Genomic DNA, 17,888 nt, shown 5'->3' with positions numbered 1-17,888 from the left:
GTGTAGTACTTCCCGCGTACTCCTGATTTGGAGATTGCCCGCTTTGCTTTCCTTGTTTGCCTGCCCTGTGAAGTGGTCCGGGGTTAGCGCAGCCCTTAGCGATGATTTAGCGCTTTTGATGGCTTTTCCGTGCGCGAGGGCGTTCTTGGGGGCGTTACTGGCGCTGCTGCAGGCTCGCTGCGATTCTCTGCGCCACGGCTGTTTTGGGAGCTTGAAATCCATGAATACGCTGTGCGCGGAAATCTGTTTTAGCGCACGTGCCTGGCGCAGACTATCGCAGGCGCACGCTGTGCGCCAGCCGCGTGCGCTACTTGTGCGCTGGATTCTATGAATTACCCTGGTGGTATTTCACCTGGTAAGAAAGCTGCTAAGGCTTTAATTGTCAGGTGGCTTGTATTGTGTATCGCAAACACGGATGACTTGAGATGGCTTTTCGTTCTGCAGAGACTTCAGGCTCATTTCACAAGAGCCAAAGCAGCATCAGTGGTCTTCATTAGGCATGTCCCTATTGCTGAAACGTGTAGGGCAGCTACCTGGGTTACTCCTCTTGCTTTTTACAAACATTACACATTTGACACATCTTCCAGGAAAAGATGCCAGGTTCGGCCATGAGGTTCTTTGCAATTTGTTTGGTTGAACCTTGTATATTCTGTCTCATCTATGTTTACTATTTCTGATGCTTTTTTAGTTTGGGCGCAGCCTGTTGGGAAGGAGGGAGAGCAGGATGACAGAGAAATGAAAGAATGACCTTCATGGTGATTCAGGCTCTTTTAGTCCCTGCTCTCCCTTCTTCAAATCACACAGCCAGCCACCCCCTCTAAATACATATGCTTCATCACAATTGCCAGCAGGCCAAGTCAGGAACTGGGTGTGGACATTTGGTGACGTATCAATAAGGGATGGGGCTGGCGGGTTAAAAGGTCCCATTACTTCAAGGTTCTTGAAGGGGTCGCTATCTTTTTGAGTCTGCTTTTTTCCTACCCACCTGCGCATGCAGGTGGTCCCAACCAGGTCTGAAGGAGGCAGAGCAAGGACTAAGAGAACGTGAATCATAATGAAGGTAATTTTTTCATGTTTGCACATTCTCCTGTTGATGGGCAGACTTCCTGCTACTTCCTTATACGACCCAATTTTGTGCTTCTTCAACATACTCAAATCCCATACTAGCCCCCCTCTTTTCTATGGAAAGCACCCCACACTACTGAGGCCAACTATGATTTAATTAAGTTTCTATTGCTTTAATTATTGTTTTCTATTCCAAATTAACAATGACCACAATTGAACATAATAGTTTGTAGTGGAAAAATAGATAGGTTTAGTCTTGAAAGCTAATTGAGTCAACTATCTTTCTAGTCACATTTGGCATCCAGATAAAACTTTCAATAGTTAAAAAGTGTCTCCTGCTGAGAGAAAAATATGGATTTCTGTCCAATGAGCGTACACTTTGTTTTTATCTCAAACATTGTTTTTCTAATTTCTTTTACATTTACAATCGAAACATTTTGAAATCCAATTTTATTTTAAAAACTGTTTAAGTAACACAACAATTTTCTAACCAAATTTGTGAATTACTTTTATTGTTATTGTTTGTTGATTTATAAGACACATAATGCAATGCTCACATTGCTACGAGGAACCCTAACTTTGGGGAACTATTTAAAGAGCTATAATTAAGGCTTGCAATGTACCTTTTTTTCTACTGATTTGTACACATAAATACAGATGGAATCAATCTGCTTTCTTCCTGTATTTATTTATAAAAATTTAACAAATTGAAAAACAGGTCTTTCTATCTGGTTCTCTATGATGTCACTCATACATCGCAGGCCAATCGCATTGCAGATTGGCAGCATGGAGAGTGCAAACGCTGTATAAAAATAGCATTAAAGTTCTCCAAATTGCTGACAGCATATATATGAAGGCAGCAGCAGTCATAGGAGTAACCGTTTGTTGGTATGGAAAAATTGAGCTAGCATTTCTTTCCTATATGGCTGCATGTGTGCTTTAATAAATGCATTTTTTTATATGACAAAAAATGAATGTAGATAAATACAGAAAAAATGCCCAAAAAATAAATATGGATAAATACAGACGGAAATGGCAGAAAAATCAAATAAATACCATACAATCGGAAGCCCTAGCTATAATCGACAACCTCAACCAATATGGCAGAGCATAACACATTATAGGGAAGCCTGTGGTGCTATTTTCGTGCAAACAAGTGCTTTGGTCTTCGTGTTTGTATGCTGAAGCAACCATGTGAGTTGGGATGAGTGAAGAAATGAAATATAGCCATCATTTGAAAATCTTATGATGACTTGTAACATCAGCAGAAAGATGGCCTGTTTAATAAATGAAACGTGCTTGCCTAGAGACCTGTTGGTCATATCTAATATCCTGAGATTCTGGAAGTTCTATATGGATGATCAGAATAGGCCCCTTTCATTACAATCACATTGGAGGTCTGCTTCTGGTCTTTTGATAAAAATACAGCTCAACTGAAGAGACTCTTTAAATATACTGAGAAATTACAGCTGGTTAAAAAGGACCTCTAAAAATCCAGCTTTTGAAAAACATATTAGCAAGTTGAACTTTTTGATGTTTTAAACTTATGTTAAACATTACATTTATTTTCTTGATTTAATTGATAACAATTGCACTGTTCTCAACACTAAAAACTAGCTCTATAATGTTAAGCAAACAATCAAGACTTCCTTTTCCCTAAATTATAACCAATCAAAGGTGCACATCAGAAACACCGTGTTCAATGTATACCATTCGTTTGCAGATTTGTATTCAACAAGTGGGACCATTTGGAAATGTAAGGGATTTTGCAAAAGAATTGTGAGTTGTACTATTCAAATATGGAAATAAATGTACTAGCTGATTCTAAGAGCCACCCAGAAACTAAGCACTCATTTCAACTGACTATCAGGCAAAGCACTTCACTTTAGCCACAGAACAAAAAGCGGAATTGGTAATAACGTCTAATCACTTGTGATATGTTCTCAAGATTAACTATTGACTGAGCGATAAACAACTCCCTGACCTTGTACTCCGCTGCTGAACCACGCTTTTCTGCAGAGGAATTCTGTATCTATAACATACACATTTTTATGTTTTACTCTCTACCTGCAGTCATTAATTAGGTTTAAAACCCTCCAAATGTTTTTATGAAAATCGTTCCACAATTAAAATACAGTGTGATTTATTAGTTATTACGTTAATTTCGATCATATAAATAATTCCATCAAATTAGATAGAATAATAAATAACTCGATCAGTTGAGTACAGGGCTCTACACAGAAAAAGAAAAAAGCCAAAAAGAGAACAAATACTCTACTTGAATCCAACGTTCAACATCAGACACTCACCTGAAAGCCAGCAAACACGAGAACATAGAATTGTCTGGCCAAATAAAAAAATGAGGAAATCACTAAATTAACGTGGGCATTGGTGGAAATACTTGGGGTTGAGTCATGATGAATGGAAATAGTTGCTCAGATGTGCTACAAAATTACCAACATGCCCTCCCTCCTGCGTGGGTATAAATGCCTGATTCCGCCTGCCGCGATTGCCTCAAGCTAATGCCTTAAGAAGGCATTTGTAAAATGAGTCACAAGGGAGGCAAGTTTCCATTCAGCAGCATGACAGCGGGACACTTGAAAAAGATCAAGCGTTGTTTCACCCGTTAGATTCATAAGGTACAAGTTCATCAGGGTCACAGGAAGACATCTGCATTAGGTCTTGTAGGTCTACAAGTGTCACTCCATCTGGGTCCAAATTCATGATGGTCACGTTCCACCAATCTTTATCTGGTAACAACCTCAGAGTCACTGTACCTTTTGTTTTCCTAACCAATTTCTGAACTCCCTGAAAGCAAGGTCTGAACGTCCTTACCTCCAAATATGATGTCCAAGATTCCTGTCTGGTCGTCTCGAGCTGGGCCTGGAAACTAAATGCTTCTGTATGGTGTAAGAATACGTAGGGGTAAAAAAGTGTGCATTGTCAAATGTGGCACAGCCAGACCCCCATTAAGCCTCACATTAAAGACACAGGGCCTCATCACGAGTTTGGCGGTAATGCAGCGGTTTTCCAGTCGGACGTAAATAGTGCTAACGCCAAGGCCCTCGGTGGATAATCCGCCAAATCACGGCTAATCGTGCATGCGCCCTGGTCCATGGCGTTATCGCAAATAGCGCAAACCTTAAATCCGGCGCACCGTGAGCTAGCGCTATGAGCGCGCGGGAAACACGTCACCGCCGGAACGGGAAACAAAGCGGCGGCTATCTTGGAAATCACAATCCGTCGGATATCACAGCCCCTGGAAGCCATCCACACCATCTAACACCAAGACATGTCACAGGAGCGCACTAGGGGCAAGACTGCCCTGGACAGGGTGAGAAAGCCCAAATTCAGCGACCAGGAGCTAGCTTTACTGGTGGAGGAGGCTGAGACACATCATGAGGAGCTGCAGCAGTGCAAAACCAGTGGCCAGCGCAGAGCACAAATTTGGCGCACCATCAGCCAAAGGGTCACTGCTGTGGGGCGCGTGCCCCGTGATGGGGAGGATTGCCGCAAGCACCTCAACGACCTGCATGTGCAAATCCGCGGCATCCTGTCACAGCACAGGAGTGCAAGCAGGGGCACTGGAGGAGGGCCACTACCACCCCCACCCGAACTCACACCTTGGGAGGAGAAAATGACTGCCCTGATAGATTTTGGCACCATCGAGGGAATTGGTGGAGCAGAGGCAGGCACTGGCATCGATCCAACTGCAGGTGAGTCCCACCCCCGAATGCATGCAACTGAAAGTACCACACATGCAGACCCTGAGTGAATGAATGTGAAGAAATGTGTGTGAGGAACTGCAGACACCCATAAGTGAGGCCTACATCCATTGAACCGTAGTGCTGCCTAGACGACCCTGCACGTGCAGTGCATCAATGTCAGGGGCAGGGGATAGACATCCATAGCATGGGACAGCTACGTAGAGTTTGAGTGTGCATGAATACACCACCAAAACCATGAGCGCAGTGCACCCCAACCACGCATGTAATCTTGTCACTCAAACATTCCCATGCAGTGTACCTCCATACTCACTCACACCAAAGACCACATGGCGACTGAACAGAATGCAAGTTGAATGCTTGATTGATACTGTCTTCAATCCCACTTGTTAGCATGAACTGCATTGCACAAATGTAGGTAGCATTGAACTCAGACCACACCATATGTACCCCACAGGCACACGTCAAACCTAATAGGACGAAGATGATGGGGAGGAGGCCACACCAACACAGCGCCCACGGCAGTGAGCCTTCACCAGCACCACCACCCTACAAAGAGGCCGCACGGAAGGTAGACGACCCAGGCCACCCCCCACTTCACCCCAACGCAGCCCTACCAGACGGCAGCAGCACCCACATGCCCGCAGGGAGGCCACCGCCAGCTCGCCCCAAGCCACCAGACACAGCCCCGATGCAGAGGGACTGACCTGTGGATCAGAGCCCGACGTGGGAGTTACACCTCCATGTGCTCATTATGCAGGAGGACAGCATTCACCCAGAAGCAGTGATGCAGAAGGGATGGTCACACCACAGGGAACCCCAAGGCCTGGCACACATCAAGCACAAACCCCACATGTGCATGTGCGTCCTGTCCGCACACCACAGCCGGACGAGGACACGCCATCATATGGCAGCCCTGAAGACCGGCACTCAGAGCCTGGCAGCCCAATCCAAGCCACCGCCATGTCCCCATGGAGCCCCCCCCCGACGGCGCACAAGTGGCAGGCCAGCAGATGACACACCAGGGGTGTCCTTCATCACAGGGGCAGCAGTGATGGGCCGACTCAACGTGATTGAGGCCAAACAGGCCAGGGTAGAATCAATGTCCAAGGTGCAGAGCCGGCACATCAAGGCTGTCAGTGCATCTATATGCCATGATGCAAATACATAGCGCATGACAATGCGCGCACACGCAGAGTGGTAGAAAAATGTACCGCTGCCCTGACAGGGTTTGGACAACGAGTGAGGGAGTTGAGCGAGGCAGTGTCAGCACTTGCTGAGCAAACAAGGGAGGGAAACCACCTCATGCGACAGCACATGCAGGCCACCGGGTCAGTCCCTTCAACATCAACCACACCCACGGAGGGTTCCCTTGAGCCACCTCCTAGGCGCCGGTCTATGCGCCAGCTGAGGGCACGCACACCAGAGGGGCCCGGAAAAGGAAAGCGGCCACGACCATCCTAGTCGTGCATGGCATTGTGGTTGGTGCCTTGATAAGACACATGCCCCTATCTGCACAGTTGTGGGTAGTTCACTGGGGGCCGGGGAGATTGTGTGCTGGGTGTTCACTGGGGGGAGGGGAGATTGTGTGCTGGGTGTTCAGTGAGGGAGGAGGGATTGTGTGCTGGGTGTTCACCTGGGGGCGGGGGGTTTGTTGGACTGAAAATAAATCACGTTTGAAAAATCACAAAGCATGGACAGTAGTGATTGTTGACAAATCCAATTTAATGTTGAAGTGACATCTGTTCAATTTACCCATCACCCGTGTTAGAAAAATGCATCAATCAATCCCTGTCTGGCCAACCTCCCTCCCTCGGCCCAAACCTTTGTGCATGTGCAACACCTTCTGGCACGTCATCACCCTCACTCCCATCCTCAGGTGGCTGCACATGAGCATCAGGGGGCAGTGGCACATTTCTGTGACAGCAGATGTTGTGCAGCATGGCACATGTCAGTACATTTTTGCCAACTTTTTCTGGTGCATACATCATTGCCCCTCCCGTGCGGTCAAGGCACCGGAAGCGTGCCTTCAGCAGACCAAATGCCCTCTCCGCGCAGATCCGTGTACGAGCATGGGCAAGGTTGTATGCCCGCTCCGCTGCCGTGTGTGGATGACGCACAGGGATCATGAGCCACGTGTACTGGGGATATCCAGAATCACCTGCAGGGGAGAGAAAGCCAGTATGGGGACAAGGTAAGTCCAGTGGGTGTACAGAGCTCTGTCATCAGTGTCATTTTGCCATACTCATCATTAGGTCTACAACATTGTGGAGTGTGCTGTTCTACGGGCACAATTGAATCAATGAGGTACTCTCAACTTGGTACGCCTATGTTTGAGGATGTATCAGTACTCATTCACTTGTCACTGGGTAAAGGGGCCCTTCCATCTACTTCTGCATGACAGAAGTGGCTGCCTCGTGTGTCATTGCCATTCCATTTGGCTGCAGTTGCATTTTCTGGTTGTCACTATTCTGTACTGTTCTCCATGTATTTGCTTGGCCATTCTGGGGACAGTGTTTGTGGGATGTACATTGCCATTACTCAGTCTGCTCATGTGTGGTGCATTTGTGGCTGTGGCAACTTATGGGTTAGATTTTCAGTACTGTCGGGTGGGCAGGGTGGGATTTCTGTACTGTGTCAGTGTTGGGAGCCATAGTGCTACTCACAGAGGAGGCTTTATGGTGGTGGGCCTTCCATATGTCACTGTGCTGCCACATGTCTTTTACATCCTGAATGGGTGTGTTCTGCTGTGTTGGACATGTCCAAGGTTTGTCGTGCAAGCTGCTTGAATGTGAATGCTGCAGTAATGGTGCTGCCTATTGGGAATCATGGATTTCATTGTGTGTGACCAGCCCCATCAGTTGTGGATTGACATGCATTATGGTATACCTTTCTACTCACCCAGCAGCCATGTGTTTTGCCCTCGGTGCCTTTCCATATATGCCGGCAGGGTACTGTTACGCAGGACCATGGAGTCATGGGTGGATCCTGGGTAGCAAGCACAGCAGTGGCTGAAGGTGAGGTCAGGACCACATGTCATGTGCACATTGAGGGAATGGTACTGTTTCCGGTTTCTGTAGGCTACCTCATGTGCCTGGGGTAGTACGAGTGTCACATGTGTGCAGTCCAGGGCTACTATTACATTCGGGACTTGGGCAATGGCATAGAATTGACCCTTCAGCTGGTGCACCTTTGCCTGTGTGGCTGGCAATGCGATGTGCTCGTTCACATGATTCAACAGTGCATCGAGCACCTGTCCCAGCATGGCACTGAATGTGGACTGGGCCATTCCATGCATCATGGCAACGGTATGTTGGTAGCTGCCAGTCCCAAGGAATTGAAGCACAGACACGAGCTTCACTACGGGAGGTACTGCCGTGCGGGTGGCTATGCGGCTGCCGATGTCGCCTTGGATTGTGTCCAGCAACTGTCCAGCCGATATTCCGTCACCAACTGCCCATCAGACAGGGCCCAGGGTGTTGGCCTGACCCTGGGGATGGCTGGCCGCCTTGCTGGTGGTGCTCTCCTCCTCCTTCTCCTCATCCCCACCACCCCCTGCGCTCCCAGGGCCCTGGCCTGGTTGGCTGGCCTCTGTAGCTCCAGGCACAGCAGGTAGAAATCAACATCAAGGCTCCCGGCTCCAAATGGCAGCATGGTGTTGGGGAGGGTGTGCTGTGCATGGGTGGCTCCTTTGTAGGCCTCTGATTTGCATTGGTTCCACCTGGGCCCTTATTGCTGTCTCCTCCCTGCTCCTGCTGGCGTAATGGTGTTGGGGAGTGTGTGTTGTGCATGGGTGGGTCCTTTGTAGGCCTCTGATTTGCATTGGTTTCACCTGGGTCCTTATTGCTGTGGCCTGTGTTCTGTTACCTCCAGCTTTTTGCTAGGGGTATTTTCAGCGGATTATCCACCGCTTTTCTGGCGCTAATTGCGCCTACGCCGGACTCGTGATTACTAATGTTTTAGCGCAAATGGTTATTGGCGCTTTCACAGCCGACGCTTGTACAGCCGGTTGTACTTGCGCCGGCTGTAATGGCGCCGGCGGTATTTGGACTTGTGATCCGACGGACCCTTAAAATCGGCGCTGATAGCAATACCGCTGATTTTAAGGGTTACCGCCAAACTCGTGATGAGGCCCACACTCTTTCATCATGCCAAGAGCAGCACAATAGCTCATCAGACAATTTGGGCGGTATACTTGTTGGCAGCACCCTAACATTGCATCATGATTTCAAAGTCAAAAAGGCACTCACATGTGTGTAAATCAGAATAAATAAGGAAACAGCTGGGAGCAGAAAGAAAAGAAGATGTGTGAAGGATATTATAGAAAATAAAGAAGGACTACTGATCAAGGAAAAAAGTAGGAGGGCAATGGCATTTGGAGAAAACTGCTGTGAGTTGTAGTTTTGCTAAAGAAAAATCTTACTGCTTAAAAAAAAGCAAGACAAAAAAATCACAATAAAAAGACTCTGTGGCTTGCTATAGAATCAAGCCTTTTTTCAGTGGTTATCCCAAACACGCTGAAACATGCCTGTGGTTGCTTTTATTCTGACTTATAGGGGGGCTATCCTAGCAGTTAGACTGGACTGCTCCCATTGGGGGGCCAGTGCAAAGTACATTTGTATATGGCTGGTGCCCTCTCTTATTTTTTCATTTTTATTTTTATTTATTTGAATGTATAAAGCGCACTGGCAGCCCATGGGCATCGAGGCGCTGTTACAAGAAAGTGACTTAGTAACATGTTACTGCATTGCTTATTGGTTACATGAGGCGTAGCAATGTTGGAACTGGATATATGGGTGGCATAGTATAAACATGACAAAGTTACTTAAGTAGGAGGCAGTGGTAAACGCAGGACAATTCTGTGGGGACATCACGTGATCGCGGGAGCGTGTTCTCGCGAGATCTCGGCATAACGTGATCTCGCGAGCCCACGCTCCGCGGGAAAATGTTCCCGCCAGTGCTGATGCAGCGGCAGACCAAGCAGGTCATGCCACAGCGCTGCTCCTGATAAGGAGGCAGTAACAGGAGGTTCGAGCAGCCTCCATTCACAGCTTCTTTGTGCATCATTGTGCACACCCTTCCTACAGTTAGTTAACTGGGAAGCCATGAAGCTGAACTGAACCGAACTGTGAGTAAATGTTTGTCCCGAGTTAAGGCAGTTTAAGGTCCACCCGTTTGTCTTACAATAAAGACAGTTGGAACCCCTCACAGCGTCCTGTCGTCCTTTAAGGCCACAACATAACTGGTGACGAGGATATCAAAATACCCACGGGCCCACCATGCAAGGCGCCACACCACCCCCTGCCTTTCTCCCTTCACCAGGGACACCAGCAATTCCATGGATGCAGTGGGAGCCCCTCTTCTCCACCTATCTGGAAGCAGTGGGCGGCACGCGGTATGCCCCCGTCAGGAAGAGGGCGATGCTGTTAAATGCATTGGGGGTTGAAGGTCAGCGCATTTTTGCCAGTTTGAAGGCAATACCTGCGGCCGATGATGACGACGACGACGTCTACAAGGAAGCGACTTGTCGCATTGTGAAGAGGTTCACCAATAAGGAGAACGTTGTACTGCACAGGCTGAGGTTCTACACCCACAAACAAGAAGGGAGCGAAACCGTGGACGACTACATCACCATGATGAGGGAGCTGGCTTCTCTTTGCGCCTTTGGCGAAAACGCAGAACAGGTCATCCGCGACATGCTCGTCGTTCACACCAACTCTAGGAAAGTGCAGGACAAGTTCATACAAGAAAAGGAGGTCACCCTTGACAAGGCCATCCAAATTGCCAGGGCGGAGGAAGAAACCTCCAGCAGACGCAAAGAGGCGGGAAGTCACCTGCCCATGCCCGAACTTGCGGCACTACAATGGAGAGGGCGCAGAGACAAGCAGTCCCGAGACGGCCCCAGAGACAAAGGTCCCAGGCAAAAGGAGGCACCCAAATGCTATAGATGCGCCAGCACCAAGCACATGGCGAATGATCGCGACTGCCCCGCCAGGAACAAGGAGTGCTCTAAGTGCGGGCGCATTGGTCACGTGGCTCCGGCATGCACGTGGCGGGAGAAAACTGTGTCCCGTGTCGATGGTGACTGCGCTTCGAGCGATGATGACGATCTACAGGACAGACCCATGGTCGTCATGGTCAACGCCCCCCATGCCAGGAGGGAAAAGCCCCACTGCACCATTAAGGTTGACGGAATGGAAACGCGCGTCATGGCAGACTCGGGATCTGACCTCACTATCCTCCCCATTACACATACAAGGAGATGATGGGACAAGCAAAAGTAGAGATCAGAACGACCAGGCAAAAACCGACGGTGTTCGGTGGTGCAACTGTTGACGTTTTAGGCTACATCAAAGCCCGGATCGATTTCAAAGGGAGGTCTACCACCACCAAAGTGTATTTCTCACCCAAAGGCCCAGCCGTGCTGGGATGGGACGATCAACACAAACTCAGCATGAAACTAGATCCCAGCACTCTGGAACAGGTACTCATGGTCTCCTCAGGAGCAGCGCAAAATTTCAAGGAGATGTTCCCGAACCTGTTTTCCGAGAACCCAGGGAAGGTGAGAAACTTTGTCCACAAGATTCGCCTGAAACCCAACGCGATCCCGGTGAAACACAAAGTCAGGGCAGTACCTGCCACAGCGAGACCCGCATTGGATGCCCACCTTCGGAAGATGGTTGAAGAAGGAACCATCGAGACCGTGGAATCATCAGAGTTTCTGAGTCCAGTAGTTTTGGTCAAAAAGAAATCCAGCAACGACCTCAGGATCTGCATCGACCTAAGAAGCCTCAATCTAGAGGTAATCACGGATAGCTTTCCACTCCCCAGCATCAACAAAATCGTCCTCATGATGAAAGAGGCGGCAATCTTCTCTAAGCTGGACATGCGTGATGCCTATCACCAGATCCCCCTGCACAAATCCTCTCGCCCCCTTACAGTGTTCATCACTCCCTTCAGCACCTTCCAATATACCCGCATGCCATTTTGGTTGTCGTCGGCAGCATCCGCATTTCAGAGGATGATGAACTCCTTACTTAAAGGACTCAGAAACGTTTCCTTCTTTCAAGATGATATCCTCGTGTATGCCAAAGACAACGAGACCCATGACAAGGCACTCAGGACAGTCTTGAGCAGGCTTCAAGAGGAGGGCATTCACCTATGCCATGAAAAATGCGTCTTCGGAGTGAACAAGGTAGAATATCTTGGGTACTGCATCTCAAGTGACGGCGTCAGTCCCAAGAAGAACCTCATGCAGGCCATAACAGAAGCCCCGGCTGCGATGTCCAAAGAGGAGTTACGCTCATTCCTGGGCCTAGCGGAGAACTATGCCAAATTCGTCCCTAGATTCTCCGAGACCACGTCTCCCATGAGGGAGCTCCTGAAGAAGGGGGCAGCCTACTCTTGGGGCCCGGAACAGAACGAAGCTTTCTGTGAAATCAAAAAGAGAATTCTACATGCGCCGTGCCTGAAACCATACAACCCTGAATGGGACACCTGCATTACCATAGACGCCAGCGCGTATGGCCTGGGGGCCACCTTGACCCAGAAGAAGGGAGACACTGAGAATATTGTGGCGTTTGCATCCAAAGCGCTGTCATCATCGGAGAAGAATTACTCCACGGTTGAGAAAGAAATGTTGGCATGCGCATGGGCCGTCGACTACTTCAGATCGTACGTATGGGGGACGAGATTCAAGCTGATTACCGACCACAAACCCCTCATTCACATGTTGAGCCCGGGCGGCACCAAGACTGCCACCCCGAGGCTGGCCAGGATCGCCGCAAAGCTTCAAGAATATACATACGAGATAGCCCACATTGCGGGTTGGAAAAACGCACAAGCGGACTGCATGTCCAGACTCCTGAACCAAAGCGCCGTTGGTACCACATTCTTGGAAGCTGAGTGTGTCATAGCCTCCATCAGTGACTTAAGGAACGGCGAGTACATGGACCTGATTGAGCGCCACTGGCAGGAGGAGTTCGAACAGGACGATGCCCTACGGCACGTTAGTACCTGGGTTCGCGAAGGATGGCCCAACGAGAGAGTGATCCCCGAAGGCCTTCGTCCCTACTGGAAAGTGAACGAGGAAATCACCACCATGAACGGTCTCATCCTCAGAGGCGATCAAATCATCCCGCCCAGCGGAATCCGCAAGGTGATACTGTGCAGAGCACACTCAGGCCACCTGGGATGCAACATGACCAGACACAGGATACGCGACACCTACTGGTGGCCAGGCATGGACCAGGACATAAGACAAATGGTCGAAAGGTGCCATGAGTGCACCAACAGTGACAAGCGCCTAGCTGTGAGGCAAGCCCCCATGCTGCCCAATGAAGTCCCCAAAGGGGTGTGGCGAAAACTAGGTTTGGATTTCATTGGGCCCCTGGACAACATGCCCCCAGAACACAGATACGAGTTAGTCATGGTTGACTACTTCTCCAAATGGGTGGAAGCTGACTTCACCTCAGACATCACCACAAGCACAGTCATTGAAGCACTCACCGCCGTATTCCAGCGGGAAGGTCTACCAGAAGAACTCGTCACAGACAACGGAGTCCAGCTAGTCTCCCGAGAAATGGAGAAATTTCTCAAGCTCAACAACATTCGACAGCGGAGAACAAGCCTATACCATCCACAGGCCAATGGCCTGGTTGAGCGGGCAAACCGCTTCATCAAAGGGGCGCTACAACTGGCTCATGCCTCGGGCCTAGACCCGTACAAGACAGTCAAGGAAGCTGTAGCAGCCCGCCGCCTCACCCCCAACCCCGTCACAGGTGTTTCGCCATTCCATCTGCTGAGGGGGAGAAGGGCAGCATCCTCACTGGTACCACCCTGGCTCCATCAAGTGAGGGCTGACGAAGACGTGGACATGGATGACGTAGCGTTTCGCATGCAGCGCAACAAAGAAGCCATGAAGACCCAAGGGGACTTGCGTCGAGCCGTTCGATACACAGCAGTTAACAGAGGTGACCTGGCGAAAATACGCCTTCCCCACAAAGACACTTCGACTGGCTCCAAATACAGCAGTCCCATAGAAGTCATGGAGAGAGGGTCAAACCACATTTGCACCAGCGACAGAAGGAAATGGAATCTAGAGAGAGTGGCCATGTACCGCAGGAAGGAAGACAGGGAACAACCACACTGGGATACCGGAGAAGATCAAGACCGCCAGGGGACATTCGAAAACCCTCGCCCCTCAGAAAGAGATGCCTTGGAGCCACACCACGGCAGCGAGTTCTCAAGCCCCAACTCTCCAGCTACACCCAGGGAGGCACAGCGAAGAACAAGACAAGGAGAACTCGAATCACCCGCACCTCCTCAAGAGTACTCCAGCAATCCTGCCCCAGATACAGATCTAAGTAGACCTCAGAGAGAGAGAAGGAAGCCCAGCAAGTTTGCGGACTTTGTCATGGAATGACCATCCATCCTTTTCCCAGCAAAGGGGGTGTGTGGGGACATCACGTGATCGCGGGAGCGTGTTCTCGCGAGATCTCGGCATAACGTGATCTCGCGAGCCCACGCTCCGCGGGAAAACGTTCCCGCCAGTGCTGATGCAGCGGCAGACCAAGCAGGTCATGCCACAGAACTGCTCCTGATAAGGAGGCAGTAACAGGAGGTTCGAGCAGCCTCCATTCACAGCTTCTAGGGCATAAGTCCACAGCCACAGGAGGCTACATGGGGGCCCTAGAAGCTTGCAGCGTGCCATCATTGTGCACACCCTTCCTACAGTGAGTTAACTGGGAAGCCATGAAGCTGAACTGAACCGAACTGTGAGTAAATGTTTGTCCCGAGTTAAGGCAGTTTAAGGTCCACCTGTTTGTCCTACAATAAAGACAGTTGGAACCCCTCACAGCGTCCTGTCGTCCTTTAAGGCCACAACCAATTCGGTGCATTTAGTGCCCTCTGGGTCGAACCTGCTGGATCTCAGGTGAACAGTCGTGTTTTCGTGTTTTTATTTCTTTGCAGAAGGCTATTGTGGGATGCGATTCCTGTGAGGTGGGGTGGCAGGTAGTGTGACAGTGCTGGCTAATTAAAAAAACAATGACATGGAAGCTCTCCAGAGCAACGGCTGTGATTAATTCAAAACGTTTCATTCATCCCTTTTTTGGTGGCAAATGTGTTAAGTGAATCACTGATTTTTGTTTCCGATAAAATTATGTGTTACCTCTGAGCGCCTCGTGATTTGGGGCCGGTGTGAATAACAGTGTCTTCTGCCTCTCCCCAGGTGCCCGAAGAGGACGGCGGCCATGGACAGATGGCAGCAGTTACTGCGGAGGATACGGAGAAGCACACTCTGGCCTAGAACAGGGCCTCGGCTGGACAGCAGGCCGAGGAGCTCTCCAGTCCCAGGCCCTGGTGTATATGTACTTCCATGCAGACCCACACAGTGCCTGCCACTGTAGAGACACGGAGGCATGCGGGCATATGTGCCCGTGGGACGATACGTGCAGCATTTCTGTTATATGCCTAACTACAGATGCACACACATTATTGACGGTGCATCACTATTCTTGCATAAACGAAGAGCATTGACTGTTTATGGATCCGATTGCAAATAACCTCAAGAATTCGTATTATATGCCTAATAGTTAAGGGGAAAACATACCTAGCGCCGCAGAAAGCACAAAATGTTTAATATTAAAAACAATCCAGATACACTTTATATTGATGGTGCATGCATACACATATATACTAATAATGGTATATGCCTGGCAATACAGGCACACACTTATGCCTAATACGTACATACTCACAACTCTGACTGATCCCTGAATGTCTTCGTGCCATATACACATACCCACACGTATGGCATATCGCTAGCAATCCAGACACACACAACCCGTTGGATTCCTGCAAGTATATGTTTATTCAAAACACAAGCATGTGCTACTTGAAAGCTGAATCATAGTATGTGTACTATGACCCCTTCTGATGCAGGCACAGGAAGCGCAAACTCGCTGGTCAGAGTGCTGGCTGCAAGTGACTGCTCGTGGAGCTGCACCACACAGCATGTCACATCCAGACACGCATTGCAAGGGCTGCTGCTGCACTAAGCCAAGTGTGACTAGACGCCTCGGGAGCCACCCGCACATGGGCGCCAGGAGGTAAAGAACCCCAATATGTGCTCACAACGGGGGGCTGGGGCTGCCAAAAGTGCCCTGTTCTTGGGGCACAGAACGGAACATGTAGCCTCAATGGTGACGACACACATGCTGGTCCACCATCACACCCACACAGTCTCTGCTCATGCGCATTGAGAACATGTATTGAAACTATTAGGTCCATAGGTGAAGTTTAACAATAGTGCAATCGATTAGTGCCCCTCAAAAGTAACCTGTATACGGAAATGGGAGGATTAAAAATGAAAGCCAAATGATTCCCGTAGACGATTGAGCATTCATCCAAACAGTTTTAATTTCAGAGATAACTTTTTTGTTATTGTAAGTATTTCTCCTGTACATATTAGAGTTGTGCAAGCATATCCGTCTTTTCTCTAATTACTTCTGAAGTGAAGTGAACCCACAGTTCCCTGTTGCTATACAAATCAAATTCTGTGTTCAGTGAACACAAATTGAGGTGTTTAATGTTCACAAACACGTGGCAGAAAACGCCTCAATACCCTAACCAACTGGAACCGTAAATGCAAAGAGATACAGATCATGGGACTATGAGCGCACGCGCAAGCACACTGTGCACAGGCAGCACAGCTCTCGCCGAGAGCATACACCCCACATTTCCAACACAAGCACACTGTCTGCACACTAAAAGATGACATGAAAACATGCAACCTGCATCACACACACACACGTCATATCTAAGATACACACATTGGAAGGCACTTGGAAATCCAGAGGCTTTTCACAGGGAAAATGGCAACAATGTCTAATATTATCTCCTCTTTTTGAGCATGTGTGCATTGTGGAATGTGTATTTCCTGGGCCTCCCAATGTTTGAGAGGACCATTTCCTGTGACATCCTCCATTTCTGTACAGTTTTCTTTAGTTTGACTGTTATTATTCTTTTCATAGATTTTGAGATGGGAGTGTGCCCCGCCATCCATTTTATATCTGTTTACCTGTAAATGATAAAGATTCGCATTGTGAATTGCATGGCTGCAAGACGCCAAAGTGACAGGAAAGTAAAGTGAAACCTTTTGCAGCGCCACATGGTGGGCCCTGGAATGACAGTCGTTCTCCTTAATCCGAGTCCTACTTTTCACAGTCCTTATTCACAAAAAGGTGCACCCCCCCCCCGGAGACAGACATCATGTAGCCCCCTAAAAAAGAAAATGTGCGCTCCTCCCCCACTGGGCATAAGAGACAACACTCTCCCAGAATCCAACTGCCATATGTCGCACTGAAAAGAGGGTTGGGATGTATTATTGTGGCATAGAAGCGTAGGACTGGGGTAATGAGGACTACCAGTAAGTAATAAGAGCATGACCGCTTCTTCCCACTTCCCCGTATCAGTATTAGAGTAAAGGGGATTATAAAAAGTAGCGCAGGATAAATAGCATCGTTAAGTAACCATACCCGAGGGAGGTACGTGCAACACCAGTGTGCAATTTATTCACAGAGCACACCTGATCATTGAGCCGCTGTAGCCAATGCAACAGAGCCAAACACAGATGCAACTGGAGAGAAGGTATAACGTGAAATAATAGCATATACACATTAAAAAGCGATCTACCATGCCACCGTGCCACGTATGGACCAACCTTGAATGCCCACAGGAATATCAATATTGCAATGTGCAATATCACAGGCCAAAGTAATGCTGGGACAAATCCATCTACTCGGGCTAAATGTTTCGTACACAATGTTTCGTACTAAATGTTTCGTACCCTGAAAGCTACTTAAAGAGCCTTGGAGGACTGAACCCCACCTACCTTCCCCATGGGCTATCATGGTTCTAATCGCTTTTAGATGGAGGACAAAGATGGATGTCGCCTTCTGGAGCCCAAGAAGCCTCCGAGTCCGGAGCACAATATCCATATTAAAGTAGAACATGCGCTTGACATTTAGACGAAAGAGAGGTGCAGCTCAAAGAGCTAAGCCATCATCCAGGAGAGTCCACAAAGATGGAGAAAAT

At 48.7% G+C, this 17,888-nt stretch overlaps 1 protein-coding gene across 1 annotated transcript in view; it reads left to right on the top strand.

The window, feature by feature from the left end:
- The window catches only part of RHBG (Rh family B glycoprotein), a 297,643-nt gene extending 280,665 nt beyond the window's left edge, over positions 1 to 16,978 (top strand). Inside the window, exon 10 of the mRNA XM_069607158.1 lies at positions 15,022 to 16,978. Coding sequence (XP_069463259.1) covers positions 15,022 to 15,099 — 78 coding nt within the window. The 3' untranslated portion in view covers positions 15,100 to 16,978. The remainder of the gene's footprint in view (positions 1 to 15,021) is intronic.
- The last annotated feature ends 910 nt before the right edge of the window (positions 16,979 to 17,888 follow it).

Source organism: Ambystoma mexicanum, chromosome 1p (assembly GCF_040938575.1).
Source record: "Ambystoma mexicanum isolate Mex_15411 chromosome 1p, UKY_AmexF1_1, whole genome shotgun sequence".
Taxonomy (NCBI): Eukaryota; Metazoa; Chordata; class Amphibia; order Caudata; family Ambystomatidae; genus Ambystoma; species Ambystoma mexicanum.
This window is presented reverse-complemented; position numbering and strand designations above follow the sequence as displayed.